Here is a 14500-nt window from a genome sequence, read left to right as displayed (position 1 = left end):
AATGATAATAATAATATATATATGTATAAATAGCACTAAGCTAAGTTTAATATAGAACACATGTAGTAGGTAGGGGGGTCCCTACTTAATCTCTCCATCAGTACACCATTACAGTACAGTACAGGACAGCCTCAGAAAGCCCAGAAAGAGACACAAGGGAAACCTACACAATATTAGGCAGGTGGTCATAATGTTATGCCTGATCTGAAGTCTCTTTTTGGTCCAGGTGACACCAGAGTCGCCCTTCACTGCTGGCTTTCCGTGTCAGAGCCTTAAGACGAAGCTGACAGAGACCTCCGTCCCACAGCCTCTGCCAATAGATCAAAATAAAGTGCTGCATTAAGTCCAACCCTTCACTTGACCCTTAGGCACCTCCATAATGCCTCCAGGATCTGAACCACGGTGAAGTCACCTCCATCAACTCCACCGACGGCAGCCCCTCCGGGAGTCGCCGGCAGTACATCACGCACCGTACGCTAGTTTGGAAATAATCCAATTCTCGACCAGCTGATTGGATTTTGAGGAAGTAATTACTGTTGTCACGCCAGCCACCTCCTACGTAGATTGGAATTCTCCTCCTCGTTAGTAATGAGCACACTCTGCGGGCTCAGGGCTGGCTGACATGTGCCAGCGACAGATTAGGATCCGTCCAGTGGTTGTAATGTAAATCCGAACCGGAATGATGATCATTTCAGTATATTACACATGTATTATTCTAACGTCGACCCAAATCTGAAACAATTTATTTGGAAGTATATGAGAAATGGTGACAGGAATTCACTCCACGTGTCAGATTTCCCCAAGACGTCATCGCGGTTTATTCAGATTTTCGTATAGTACGCGCAAAATGCTCTTTTTTTTCCTCCCACCCCCAAAGAATGCTATTAAAAAAAAAGAAACTTTTCGACCTCCCCTAAACAAACGAGATGCACTTTCCGCTGGTGTGTATACAGCTGGCCTCGCACCAGAGTGAGAACAGAGAGACTGAATAAATGTTTGCTGAGCAGCCCGCTCGCAGTCGTCTTCTTCTTCTTTTTTTTTTTTTTCTGTGTATGTCATCGCGAAGACACCTCAAAAATAACCGGATGAGTCGCAGGTGATGATGTCGTGGAAAGCTGAGGATTCAGTTTAAAAAACATCGCGTGAAATAAAAGAGAAAGTCAGCTGCACTGCTCTCGCCTTGGGACTTCCTTAAACATGGGCTCTTTCTGTGTGTCACACACACACACACACACACACACACTTTTTCTCCCCTCCCTCTCCCCTCCCTCCCTCCCTCCCTCCCTGTAACCAACATGCACACACACTCTCCTCAGACCGGAGTGCGAGCGTCTCACCGGCCGGGATGACTGGAAGAGTTGGGACCGCATAGACTTCTGCAGTGCCGGGAGGGAGAGGAAGAGTGTGTGTGTGTGTGTGTTTGTGTGTGAGAGCATGTGGCATGTGTCTGGGGCGGACTTCTTCCATCTGTAACGGTGCCTCGTGTGAGACCGTGCTGACCGCGACAGTCTTCCCCCCCCCCCCACCTACCCCCTCCGTCCGCAGCCTTTCTCAGCATGCAGACGGTGTGAGCAGTCAGGGGAAAAGTTTTCTAACGGCGGCTCGCCTCAGCCTCGGCTAACTCGACCCGCTCCGCTCGTCTTCTGAGTCAGGAGGCTTGAGCAACAGCGGCTGAGCGGGAGCACGAGCGGAGCTCGCCCTCAGCTCGGGATTGCCCCGTTGTTTTCGCTGATTGATCGCCTGTCACTGGATTGGATACGAGAGCGGTGCATCACAGGACGTCAGAGGGATTTATTCGAGAGGTGAGTCTGCTGTGTGAGGTGTGGTGGCGTTTAGGCTGGGTGTTTGTGGCCGTCTAGATGCCATGTAGGAGGGAAAAAAGAAAGAAAAAAAAAAGATGCTGTGGGCAAATTGTCCAAGAGAGAGGCTGAGTGGCAGGTGAGGTTACGTAAGTGATATTTTAAGCAGGTGTTCGTGGAGTTGGAGCTGACACAAAGCTGCAGCGGTGGCGGCATCAGTGCACGGCTGTAGGTGTCTGATGATGAGAGTTTGTTAATCCGCTTCCTTTTCTTTTAACACGCGTGATCACAAGCTAGAGCAAGGTGCCTTCAATTTGCTCAGCAGTGATGAAGAGCTTTTTTTTTTCCCTGCCCATTATCCTTCCCCATAAACTTCCACTTTCCAGTGGATTTAATCACTGCTTAATGGTTCATTAATGTGATACACGCCGCCGAAGTGTCAGTCCAGGAACGCAGCTCATCCATATGTGCGCTGCCAACGTCACGCCGAGGCCGGGGCGAAGATGCGCCGGGGGAAATAAGCGCACGACCTTCAGCTGATATGTGCGCGCCTCGAACCTGGACGGGCCCTCTGGGAGCGTGAGAAGTGTGATGTGAAAGCGGCTAAAAGCTTTAATTGTTATCACAGACGCATTAGCCGCACTGATAGCTTGGGCGTACGAATGCAGATAGCAATACGGCAACAAGTGCCGGGCGGCTGTGAAGCGTCAGTCTTCTGCTCCTTTCAGGAGGGTTAAAATGACCAGGGCATTAGACAGTTGCGCAGCATGTTTTGTTTTTGTTTTTTTTGCTTCCTGGTGCTTTACATATAGATGATGAGGCGACCAGCCTCGTGTTTTGCCGCGGACTGGATGTGCGAGGGCCACTTGGAAAAAGGAGGTAGAAAAGACCTCTAAAATAAACGGAAAGAACGGGACAGAGAGAAAAGCAGTGACGACACAAGAAAAAGACACCTCTGCGACTCATTCCTTCTCCCCCCCACCCCCTCCCCAACCTGCTGTCTTGATGGAAAAGGCTGATGTGAAAGCAAACGGGGAAGCCAGGGGCTGATGATGACCCTCGTGTGCCAGGAGGAATGTCTGAGGCGCTCAAGCTGTGCAACTGGAAAGCCCAGGGATCGGGTTCCCTGTGTCAGCTGCTGCACTCGACTGTTCCCAGGTCTCCGTGATGTGCCTGTGCGTCGGGAGAGCGAACGGGTGGAGACGGGGACGACTGAAGCTGCAGCAAACCCGGCGTTGACACGGGGCAGAAGGTGCAGCTGTTTGAGAAATGCTCCTGAGGTCGGCGCACCTGAGTCTCATTACCTCGATTGTTTAATCCACGCTAAAACTGACGAGTCGCCATTTTTATTTTGTTTGCTTGGCGCGGCAGCTAGACTGACATTATGGAAGGTTAATGTGCTAATGTCTCGCAACACCCTCCTTTGAGGAGAGAACATCACCACGTGCAGTTTCTTGCCACATCAACAGTATCGTTCATCCAACTCGTAACAGAGTGTAAATACATGCGGGGGGGTGAGTCAAGCCTTCATGCTCGTCTTTCCGCGGAGCTGCTGCACAGTTCCCAGACAAGCTGTGACACACGGCACGGGGGGAAATTTGGAAAGGAGGTGGGGGTGATGCCAGTCAGCGTGCAATGAGCGTGTCACATCAAAAAGGGCCTGACGTCGCAGGGGACGCAGCGTTCCACGTATGGCATCCAAATCGGCGCGTAGACAAAATAGACGCCGACTCATCACATCGATTCACGCGGGGAGTTTAACGGGGACTTGTTTACCTTCAAAGAACCGAGGGCTTTCTGCGTTTGCTCCACATTAGGACGCCCCTGTCCGCCTCCCTCTCCTCTCTTCCTGCTTCCATTCATGACTCACAGTGAGTTGTGTGGGCTGAGGCTGATCACAGTGAAGGATAGCTTCTCAGATCTCAACCTCCCCGTGACCCCCTCCTGGATTAAATCACGATAGACTTCGCTTTTATGTGTGTGTGTGTGTGTGTGTGTGTGTGTGTGTGTGTTTTGGACGGAGCAATGGATCTTTATTTTTTTTCACGTGTGTGAGTGCTTCCATCTGTGACCGCCTCCGAAAGCCCTTCCTCTTTCACATCCTCTCCAACGACTGACGCGGCCCGCGGCGCAGCGAGTGGCACGGCCTCCTCTCACCTCTGTGACTTTACGACGGGAGTCTAACAGAGACGGGCCGCTGTCGAGGCAGCAGCAGCTTTGGCAAGCAGGGGTTATATTTGTCTTAAACACATGCGGGTCACGGAGGCCCTGCTGCGCCCGACTTTAAGGGTGAGGGGGCGGACTGCTTAGGGGATATTTAAAGGGTTGACAGCACTGACTGGCAATGTGAAGTTCATGTTTCCTCTCCGCGCATGTTTTGTGTTTTTGTTAGCACAGCTGGCGCACACCTAAAAAACAGGAACACGGACTTGTAAATCTTTTGCTCGAAAAGCGCCGGCGTAAAAATGTGCTGACTCGCAAGTGATAGACAGATTACGACAGCCGGATATTATTAGTCCGGCGCATAAGGCTAAATGGAAGCTCTGCTTTCGCATTACGCACACCGTTGACCTTTGCATCATGCGAGGGAAGTTGGCACGGGGATCACTGGCGAGCGCCGGGGGTCGACGTGGAGAACAACAGTTGCTGAAAATGCAAAAGCGAGGCCCGATGACGGACAGATGGCGGTGGCAGCGTGCGCCACATGTCCGCGTGAATGAAGAAGCTGCATCTGCTGCTCGTCAGCGACTCATTAGGGCTCCGAGCAAAGGGGAGCGTTTGCAACGTTGGTAAACCCTCAACGTGGACGCGACATGCAACGCTTATGGAAAAATGTGATGCGTTCAAAGTCCTCAGAAGCTCACAGCTCATTAAAACTGTACACTGTATATCAATTAGCCGTAGCTTAGCAACCGTGGGCATGGCGGGTGGGTCGAGTTTTGTATTTCTCCATAGGCGCAAAGTTGGTGCGTGGGATTGAAGCAAGAGCAACAGACTGTATTTAAAGAGGAGAATTTCTGTCCTTTGCAAGACCAATACACACTCCCTGGCCACTTTATTAGGTACACCCATTCAATTGCTTGTTAACACAAATAGCTACTCAGCCAATCACATGGCTGCAATTCAGTGCATTTAGGCATGTAGAGGTGTTAAAGACAACTTGCTGAATGAGGAAGAAAGGGGATTTAAGTGACTTTGAACGTGGTATGGTTGTTGGTCTGAGTATTTCAGAAACTGCTGCTCTACTGGGATTATCACACACAATCATCTCTAGGATTTTACAGAGAATGGTTCGAAAAGAGAAAATATCCAGTGAGAAGCAGCTGTAAGGGCGCCTTGTTGATGTGAGTGGTCAGAGGAGAATGGGCAGACTGGTTGGAGATGATAGAAAGGCAACAGTAACTCATATTGCTACAACCAAGGAATGCAGAATACCATCTCTGAAGACACAACACCTCGAACCTTGAAGAAGATGGGCTACAGCAGCAGAAGACCACACCGGGTGTGATTCCTGTCAGCTAAGAACAGGAAACTGAGACTACAGTTCACACAGGCTCAACAACACTGGACAAGAGAAGATTGGAAAAACGTTGACATTGTCATTCAGATGGAGTCAGAAATTGGTATTAACAACATGAAAGCATGGATCCATCCTGCCTTGTATCAATGGTTCAGGCTGGTGGTGCTGGTGTAATGGTGTGGGGGATATTTTCTTGGCCCAAACCCTTAGTACAAACTGAGCATGGTTTAAATGCCACAGCCTACCTGAATATTGTTTAGCCATCTTCTGACAGCTACTTCCAGCATGATAATGCACCATGTCACAAACTGGTTTCTTGAACATGACAGTGAGTTCACTCTACTCCAATGGCCTCCACAGTCACCAGATCTCGATCCAATAGAGCAGCTTTGGGATGTGGTGGAACGGGAGATTCGCATCATAGACGTGCAGCCGACAAATCCGCAGCAACTGCGTGATGCTATCATGTCAGTATGGAACAAATTCTCTGAGGAATGTTTCCAACAAATGTTGAAAGTATGACACAATCTGCCATCTGTATGATAAAGTGGCCGGTGAGTGTAGACAAAGACAGTAGCAAACAAGATCAGGAAAAGAGTAAGTAGAAAAATATCAAGTATCAGAAAAAAAAAAATTATTAAAATAACTTACATTTTCCAGAGACTTCATCTCTCTTCATCTGCTTTAATCTCAGAGCCCACAGGAGTGATCCAGCTTGAAGTTAAGATAAAATATCGCGGCTAACACATCCTTTCCTCCTCAGCGTGAAATCCAGGCCAGGATAATCGCCTGCCTGGGAAATGCCCTTGACAGCAAAGCCTGATTTGAGATGTTTATGGAATAAGACACCAAAAGGCTTTGTGTTGACGTCAGCGTGGATCATCATTTACAGGTGGACTGATGCAGGGTTCTGAGCTTCTGTTCCAGTTATGTAGCGGTGACTACAGGGAGAAATGGTCTTAGTAGTTTGAAAGCTGTGAAATCATGTCACGTGTCGTTGAGTGAATGCACATCAGTGCTCAACCCTTGACGCTTTATGGCAACCACACGGTGGCAAAGGCGGCAGTTCGTTGAGTCCAGTTTTCTCTCAGCAGAGTTTTTATGCTCTTGCCGTTGCGACCGACCACTTCCTGTTGTCATAAATAATTTCCTGCCTAACGTTTTACTAGTTGCGATGTTGTGAATTCTCTTATTTCTGCAGACCAGATGCACCACGTCTTAAACTGCGGTGTTTTGTTTTGTTTTTTAACTCAAAAAATACTTAAGTTTCCCAAAGGATGAGTGGCACCGTGAAGCTCCAAACCAGCTCTATTCAAACAAAGACGTGTCAAGCAGCAGCTCGGTCTTTTTTTGTTTTTTTTTGTGCGTGTGTGCCTACAGCCTCAATACTTTCCCTATATGGGGAACAAACAGTCTGTGCAAGCAGCTCAAAACCTGCTAGCAACTGATGCTTTGAGACGGGTCCTGCCCAGACGAGAAGAAGATCTGCGCTATCGCATTTCAGAGATTTCACTGTCTCATTCGACTCCCTTTCTTTAGATCTCCTTATTTCCACGGCGTAGCGGTCAACATATGATACACATGACATCATTTACGCTCAAACACGCACATGTAGAATCATTTTAAACTGAAACCAAACACAGAGCTCCCCCTTGTCAACGACTAAACCGACCTATTGTACAATTCAGCATTTGCCCGGCCGCTCTGTCGTCACTCAAAACACATCCAGTTGCTGTATTTTATTACTCCGCTGACAGATGCACATATCTAAAGCAACAAAGTGAAACTGAGACGGCTCAGTATCCATTACTGATGGACACAGATAGACAGAGAACATCTACCGACGCTCCGGCGCGCAAATAGAAACAAACGCGCATTGGCGGTTTGAAAGATTTACACAAGTCACTCCCTTCCTTTCTTTTTTTCGCTTTTACTTACACACTTTGAATTTATACATTTTGGTTTGACTGACGGCCACGGAGCCACAGATATGTTGCACCCTGCTAAGAAATTGCAGCGCATGCCACAAAGCCTCAGAGGGCTGGTTTGTAGCTATCTTTGTGTCGTCCTTCCCGAAACACTGTGTGTGTATGTGTGCATGTGTGTGTGTGTGGCTGTCTGTGCCGTATGCTGAGCTGTTGTTGTTTACCATGGAGGTCAGCGCGTCTCTTCCCACTGACTTTGCCTCAGCACCGGTCAAAGTTCTCCGGCTCGCTTGTGAGAAAATTCGGAGACATGGTAAAACTCAAGATAGCTCGTTGACTTGCTGAGAGACAAGTCTTGAAAATCAGTTTGTGTGCATGAACACATGGTAACTTGGACCATGAACAGCTCCGTCATATTCCCAGCACCGATGCCGAAGTCTCAATTTGAAATGTGCAAACCATTTGCATTTGAAAGCTTTCAAAATAAACTGCATCTTAGAGGATATGTTGATTCGTGGGATAGGTTGTTATTATTACCACTCGAGCTAGCATTTCATGAAAGTGCTCATGTGTCAGGCTGCTTTGAGTAGGTGTAGCGTTTCCATGTTTTCCGCGCAGCTTTTCCAGCCTTCTTGTGGTTATGCAGGGAGGAAAGAAAATCATTAATATTACCTATCTAGTTCCACCGCTTTTTTTTTTTTTTTTTTTTTTTTTTTTGGAGAACGGGGCTCAGGGGACAGAGACAACACACATGCATCTACACACACAGGTGTTTTTCAGGGACACAGGATACGCCTTTGAGAGGCTGCGTTCAATGTGCTGACTGGAAAGAACGGTCCGGTAGTGATGTGTTCTCGTTGCAGAGACTTTGCAGTCTTTTCATAAAGGGTTCTCTGAACCACACCTGGCGTCATCGGGGACGAGTCTCCAAAAAAAAAAAAAAAAAAAAAGAAAAACTAAAGAGAACAGCTACGTAGAAAATCTGGGTTTGGAAAACAGGTCAGACATTTTTACTTTTAGGCCCCCTGTTGGGTTAAAACTGTCTGGAGCAAATAAAGAGTATTTGCTTTGCTAGCCGGCCCAAAGGCCTAAACACACACACATGCTGTGTAATTGTCATGATTCATTATACAAACACAATGTAAAAACCCATCCAACCCTGTTAAAGCAGCAGGTTTAAAATAAACAGAGATAAATCATATGACAACTTATCTTGGTTTAGAAAATACCACTTATGTGATACCACTAAAACACAATGTGACATACCTCACGTCTTGACTTCCCACTTCCCAATAAATTTTTTGCTACAATGTTCCATCCTGTCAAATCGTGAGGGCATGTCCCCCCTTCAACAGTAAGACAGATGGACTTTTTTCACATGGTTGTTTTTTGTTAGTACTCTGGTTTTCTCCCACCGTCCGAAGACATGCTCGTTAGATTAATTGGTGATTCTAAATCGGTTGTAGGTGTCTGTCTCTCCGTGTTAGCCCTGAGATAAACTGGAGACCTGTCCATGGTGTACCCAGCCTCTCACCCAAGGACAGTCCTCCAGAGGAAAAGCGGTTACAGAAAATGAATAAATGTTTCTTCGTAGGTTTGTAAAAATTCATTTAACTTCATTGAAATTTTACTGTTATAGACTGTGTGCGAGTGTGTACATTGCTGCTGCCACAGTGACTGAAACTTCCCAGTTTGGGATAATAATAATAATCCATACATGCTGTATTTTAGTGTTTCGAAATTTGAATGAGTGATTTTTTTTTATTAAAATTCCAAAAAATTGAAATATACATGTGCATAGTGTTAAATTAAAATGAAAATGGTATTGGCTTTAAGGACATTTCATTTAATCTTACAGGCTAAAACTGCAGCAGAGCGAAGGGGGAGGAACTAATATTGACATAATGATATTTACCATGTTCACCTGATATTAGTTTACCATGTCAGCATGTTTACATTTACTAATTAAAAAACTAAATATAACTGATGGGAGTTTCCAGATTTCAATGATTAAATATATTAAATAATACTGTACGTCTTCAACAGGGGGTCCGTGACCCCTAGAGGCTCCGTGGAGGTACTGCGGGGGGAAGGGTCACAAAATCTTTGGTTGATTAGATATTTTTTATGTGTTTTTTTTTTATTATTTTTATAATAACATGAAACTGTAATATTAGTATATTGTAATAATATTATAAGGTGGAGGCTTCAAATAAGCCCACCGTGATTTATTTGCCTGCACTGTTTCATCATTATCATTATCATTAATATTATCAATATTTTATGTATATTTTTAATTGTGCAAAAATATAGAAAATAAGACTAAATGAAAACTAAGGTTGTGCTCCTGCATGAACCAATGTACTGCAAACTTTTCCACGATTTTGATTTGTCTGGTAATTTATAGTGTAGTTAGTAATGACTTTGGCCTCTATACTTTTTTATGGCAGTTTATTACCTTTAGACCAGAACCACGGTGACGTAAATTTTAAATAATGTTTTGACTGTCAGCCAGAAGTTATTCACATGACGAAAACATTGAGTTATTTACAATTTCAGTTCACAGCGTAGACCAGGCCAGCCCCAGCAGTGCTGCTGACTATGGCCTGTTCAGTAGGCATGAAATTGTGAGGCTGTGTGGCACTACAGTCTTAACACAGCAGGCACCTCCATCACAAAATAAGTGTGTATCAACTGTTGACTTGCATGTGTGTGTGTGTTCGTCGTGCATTACAGATTGTCTAAGCTAGGATCAAATGTGCGCGCTTGTTTTCTCCATTGTTAGTGCAATAAATGATCACATTCAGTGAGGAGTTTTTCCTAGAAAGAACTGACCTGCCCTCTTTCCCACATGGATCTTGCATGAAAATGGAGCCAAGACGAAGTTGAGATGGATAAAAGATAATAACTAGGTTGCAGCCACCACAATGTAGTGAAAAACAGCTATTTTCTTAAAGGAATGCAGAGGAGGGAGCATGTTTGAGCATGAACATGCACTGAACATAGGGACAGAGGAAGTTTTTAACTCACCAGAGAAGCCCTGCTGCACTTGTTCCACTGCCGCATGGATCACTGCTGGGCTGCATCTGGTCCTCATCTGGGGCCTGTGGGCTGGTTGGACATCCACCAAGCCAAGCACCACGAGAGCCACCGATAACATGGCAAAGCCTGGAGCTGACAGCAGCAGTCTCGGGATAGACAACAGCGTGACGCTGAATGAGCTTCACGTGTTTATAGGGAAGCGATATGTGTAGGAAACTGTAATGCAAGTGTCTTTTTTAAGTGTGTACTGTAGATGTTGACATGCGATTGGTTGTGATTTTGAAGAAGCAGGATGGCCTGGTTGTTTGAAGGATATAAGGATCTGCAGCTTTTACGCCTTGTTAGCCCCGGCTAAACAAACTAGCCCACAAGAAGAGAATCAGGGCTCTCCAGTTTTGAATTTAGCTTGGAGTGAGATGTTTAAAGATAACCTACCATGATTCATAAGCAAATATACTGCATAGTTCCTAGACTGTAAGCAACTATTGTTAAAAATAACAATAATAATAAAGTAAAGTGATTACCGGATAACGGACTTCCGCTTCCATTTCTTCTTTGGTGAGTGCATGAAGGCGTAGTTAGGGCGCTCCTATTTCACCTGGCAACGACAAATACTATTTTGTGATTGGCTGATTGGTAGCTACTATTTTCTGATTGGTCGCTGACTGAACCAGAGCAGCCTGCCTTCGCTTCACCTTTTCATAGATTACTAATGTCTTTCAAAGTTTATATCCGGCGAGTTTTATCATTTTACTGCGCGAGAAATGTCATGTGTGGCGTGTTAATTTCCCCGAGAGCCCCGAGAAAGGAGGAAACTAAATAAAGAGATGACAAAGACGTAATCTCGAATAATTTAGAAAGAATAAAGCGTAGACCAAAGGTTCAGAAGGAATCAGGAAAGGTGAGCTCTTTACTGGGGGTGAGCGATAGTGGGAATAGTATCGGGGTGAGCGATACTTTTTCTTGAACTGTCATGATCATTGAACAATTTGACAGTATAAGTTTTAAATAATTCCCTTTTTCTACACAGAATTGTTTTAGTTGAAAAATGTTTTGTTGAAAAATGATCGATCTCATCACCACTGTCGATCCGATACCGTGCTTGGGATCGACACTATCGATATTTAGATCGATAGGCCCAGCCCTTCTCTTTACGCTGGTTTGTCGCTCTTTCTAGCTTCCTAGCTAGTCCCACATCCCCTTTTGGTACCTTTTCATACTTGCTGTTATGAAAAATTATTTCCATTCACACAGCCTCAGAAGGTATGTGAACCAGATGTGGGCGTTCAAGTGTAACACTTTGGCCAACCCATTCATTGTTAGTAGTTCCTTGAGTGAAGGCAGAGATATTATTTGGAAATAAACATCCAAATGATGGATGGAGATGATGAGGATTGCTGACAGACGGTTTTAATAACTTTGAGGACGTAGGAGTTGGGACTGACAAGAGTACTGGAGGTAGAACGTGTGAACATATTTTCCTGATTCCTAAGCTTTATTTAGCCCACTAGCACAATTGTTGATGCTAACCTAGTATAATGTTTGCCATGTGCCATTGTGTGTACCATGCTCAGTTGTTTGTGTATGTATCATGATTGTCTGCACAAGAATAGTTGTGAATCTTCCAAAAGGTTGCAGAGGAAAAGAGGAGGGAACATGTTTTTGCATTAACATGCAGTCACAACTCTTGCTGTCTCCGTAAGACAAGAGAAGGTTTTACTGTCCTTGCTCCACTGCTGCCCGGAACACTGCTGAGCTGCATAAAGATTTTTTTAGTAGTGACCTACAGACATATGGACAGACCAGTTCTAAAACATTAACAATGTGGTTTTAGCTGCTTCAATATAAACATACACCATACCCTCACCATATAGTACGAATGCATGATCAGATTTTCCTTAAATAAAAAAAGATTTTCTTCCACATAAAAAACTTGAAAGGGGACTGAGGAGGCACAGAGACTCAATCTAACTGAGACAAGAGCGAGCCCAGCAGGCCAGCTTACTGTATGTAGGTGGGTGACACGAGAAAAAAAAATATGAAAGAGATTTGAGGTTTGGTCTGTGGACTTATGAATTCCTCCTCCCACATTTCCACTTCTCCCTTTGTCTCCTTGCTAACACTCTGCTCTGTCTGACAGCCTCAAACCTCCACAACAGGCAAACCACTGCTTGTCAAAGGTTTCATTGAAAAGATGAAAAATAATAATTCAAAAGAAAAGGCATTGCTATTTATACCTTTACTGGTATCTAGCAGTGCAGATAGTTGGTTAGAGATGAACAGGAATGAGATTTTCAGAACACTGAACAGACTTGCTGCTGTCATTTGACTGTGGTGCCTATAATTAATCCAATTTTCCTTTCTCTGTTGGTGGAAATCTTGCAAAATATTGGCATTGCTTGGTCTGTTTGGAACTCCAGTCGGTCTTAACAGATTTATACTTTTTTTTATGCTCTTTTTCAGACTGGTATTGCTGGAATGGACGACCAGTGTGTGTCGCACAGCAGTCCTCAGCGCGGTGCGGGTCAGGCCGGCACCGAGGTTCAGAGGCCGAATGTCGTCAGGTGCGGGTGGCTCAGGAAGCAAGGAGGGTTTGTCAAGACTTGGCACAGTCGCTGGTTCGTCCTGAGAGGGGATCAGCTCTACTACTACAAAGACGAGGAGGAGACCAAAGCCCTGGTGAGCCTCAAAGATTTACACCCTGATTTTTCATATGATGGCAGAGTTCACTGACTAATCACTGAGTTTGGGATGCATCCTCGCGCAGCACATTTAGGCTTCTGTCAGCTGAATAAATGAATAAATTTCATCTGCTCCGAGCTGACCGGGGCTGACAAATTGGTGTGACTCCAACTAACAAATTACTCTGAAATATCTAGAAATATTTACCTCTTGAGAGTATATCGCAGGGCTCCTGAATATAAATGAATGTCCATTATGTTCAAGCCTTAGCCAAACAAGCTCGCACAATAAAGTTCTAAATATGTTCTCTGTGGGGGCATCCTCATGCAGGCTCTGTGGTGGTGGTGAGTTTTATGTCAGCCAGTAATGACTGGTTTGTCGGAGCCGAAGAGTGGAGCATTGGTGGCGACAAACACAGAGTATGGTGGAGAAGCAAAGGTTACAGATGTAACATGGGTTCTATGAGTTTTCGTAGATTTAACGACTGACACGAGAAGTAAATACCATTAAACATCTTGTGACAATGCTATGTTCTGAATTCAATGTTCTAGACCAGATCAGACACCCCCACCCCATAGCAATGACACTCCTTGATTGCAGCCGATATCCCCAGCAGGATGCAGCTGGACAAAGGCACACACAAAAAAACACAATTTAAAAACCATGAAAAACAGCACAAGGCGTTTGCCTGGCCTCCAAATTCACTAGATCCCAGACTGATGGAACAAGTCTGATCTACAGGGGCCCCTCCCCTCAACCCAGAGGACTCTAAGGCCCCGTCTAACATTGTGTTGCCAGACACCACGAGACACCCTCACAAGACCCATTCTCTGTCCATTCTCTGATGAGTCATAACTGTTTTGGAGGAACAAGTGGTCCTAATGTTATGCCTGATGGATGTATATAACGTATGTGGGGTTCACCAAACTTATGCAATGTAGCTTTAAGGGGAGATGCTACGGGTGAATGGGGTAAACATTTTTATTAATAGACATCACCATGAAACTTCTCCAGTTGATTACTTACATTAATACAATATGTTTTCGTATTACAAGTTTTCTGTGAATTAATATTTAAATATGCAAATGAGGAGTTATCTTCTTAAAAATGCGCTAATTTGCAGAACAGAAATATGAATAATGGCTTAAGCAAGGTTCAAAATTCTTGTTTCCTTTTTGTTAATGTATTAGATTTCCAGGTATTTGAATATCTCTTTTTATCACTTCAACAAAATACAACAAAATACTGTCAACAGTCCCAAAAAATCAATTTTCGCCACCTTTTTGATAGTAAAATGTTCTATAAATCAGGCTCTGAATGATATATGAAAAAATCGCCTCTGTAAATACCTGTACTATGCAGTTAGGAATAAATCTGGATAAAGCTGGATCTGGGATACCCATGTGCATTTGGATCAGTTCCAGACATCACATCAAGCATTTTAAACATTTTACCAGATAGAATCTATATTTTCTTCTAGAAGTCAAACTATGTGAGTCGTGAAACACATCCCAGCATCAAACCGGTGATTC

The 14500-nt window shown here is 44.7% G+C and overlaps 1 protein-coding gene across 1 annotated transcript in view; it reads left to right on the top strand.

Annotated features, from left to right (window-relative positions):
* Positions 1-1308: 1308 nt before the first annotated feature.
* arhgap24 (Rho GTPase activating protein 24) overlaps positions 1309-14500 on the top strand; it is a 68673-nt gene continuing 55481 nt past the window's right edge. Inside the window, exons 1-2 of the mRNA XM_047570486.1 lie at positions 1309-1802; positions 12750-12965. Coding sequence (XP_047426442.1) covers positions 12765-12965 — 201 coding nt within the window. The 5' untranslated portion in view covers positions 1309-1802; positions 12750-12764. The remainder of the gene's footprint in view (positions 1803-12749; positions 12966-14500) is intronic.

This window comes from Mugil cephalus, chromosome 19 (assembly GCF_022458985.1).
Source record: "Mugil cephalus isolate CIBA_MC_2020 chromosome 19, CIBA_Mcephalus_1.1, whole genome shotgun sequence".
Classification (NCBI taxonomy): Eukaryota; Metazoa; Chordata; class Actinopteri; order Mugiliformes; family Mugilidae; genus Mugil; species Mugil cephalus.
The sequence above is the reverse complement of the archived record's forward strand: the minus strand, read 5'-3'. Positions and strand labels throughout refer to the sequence as shown.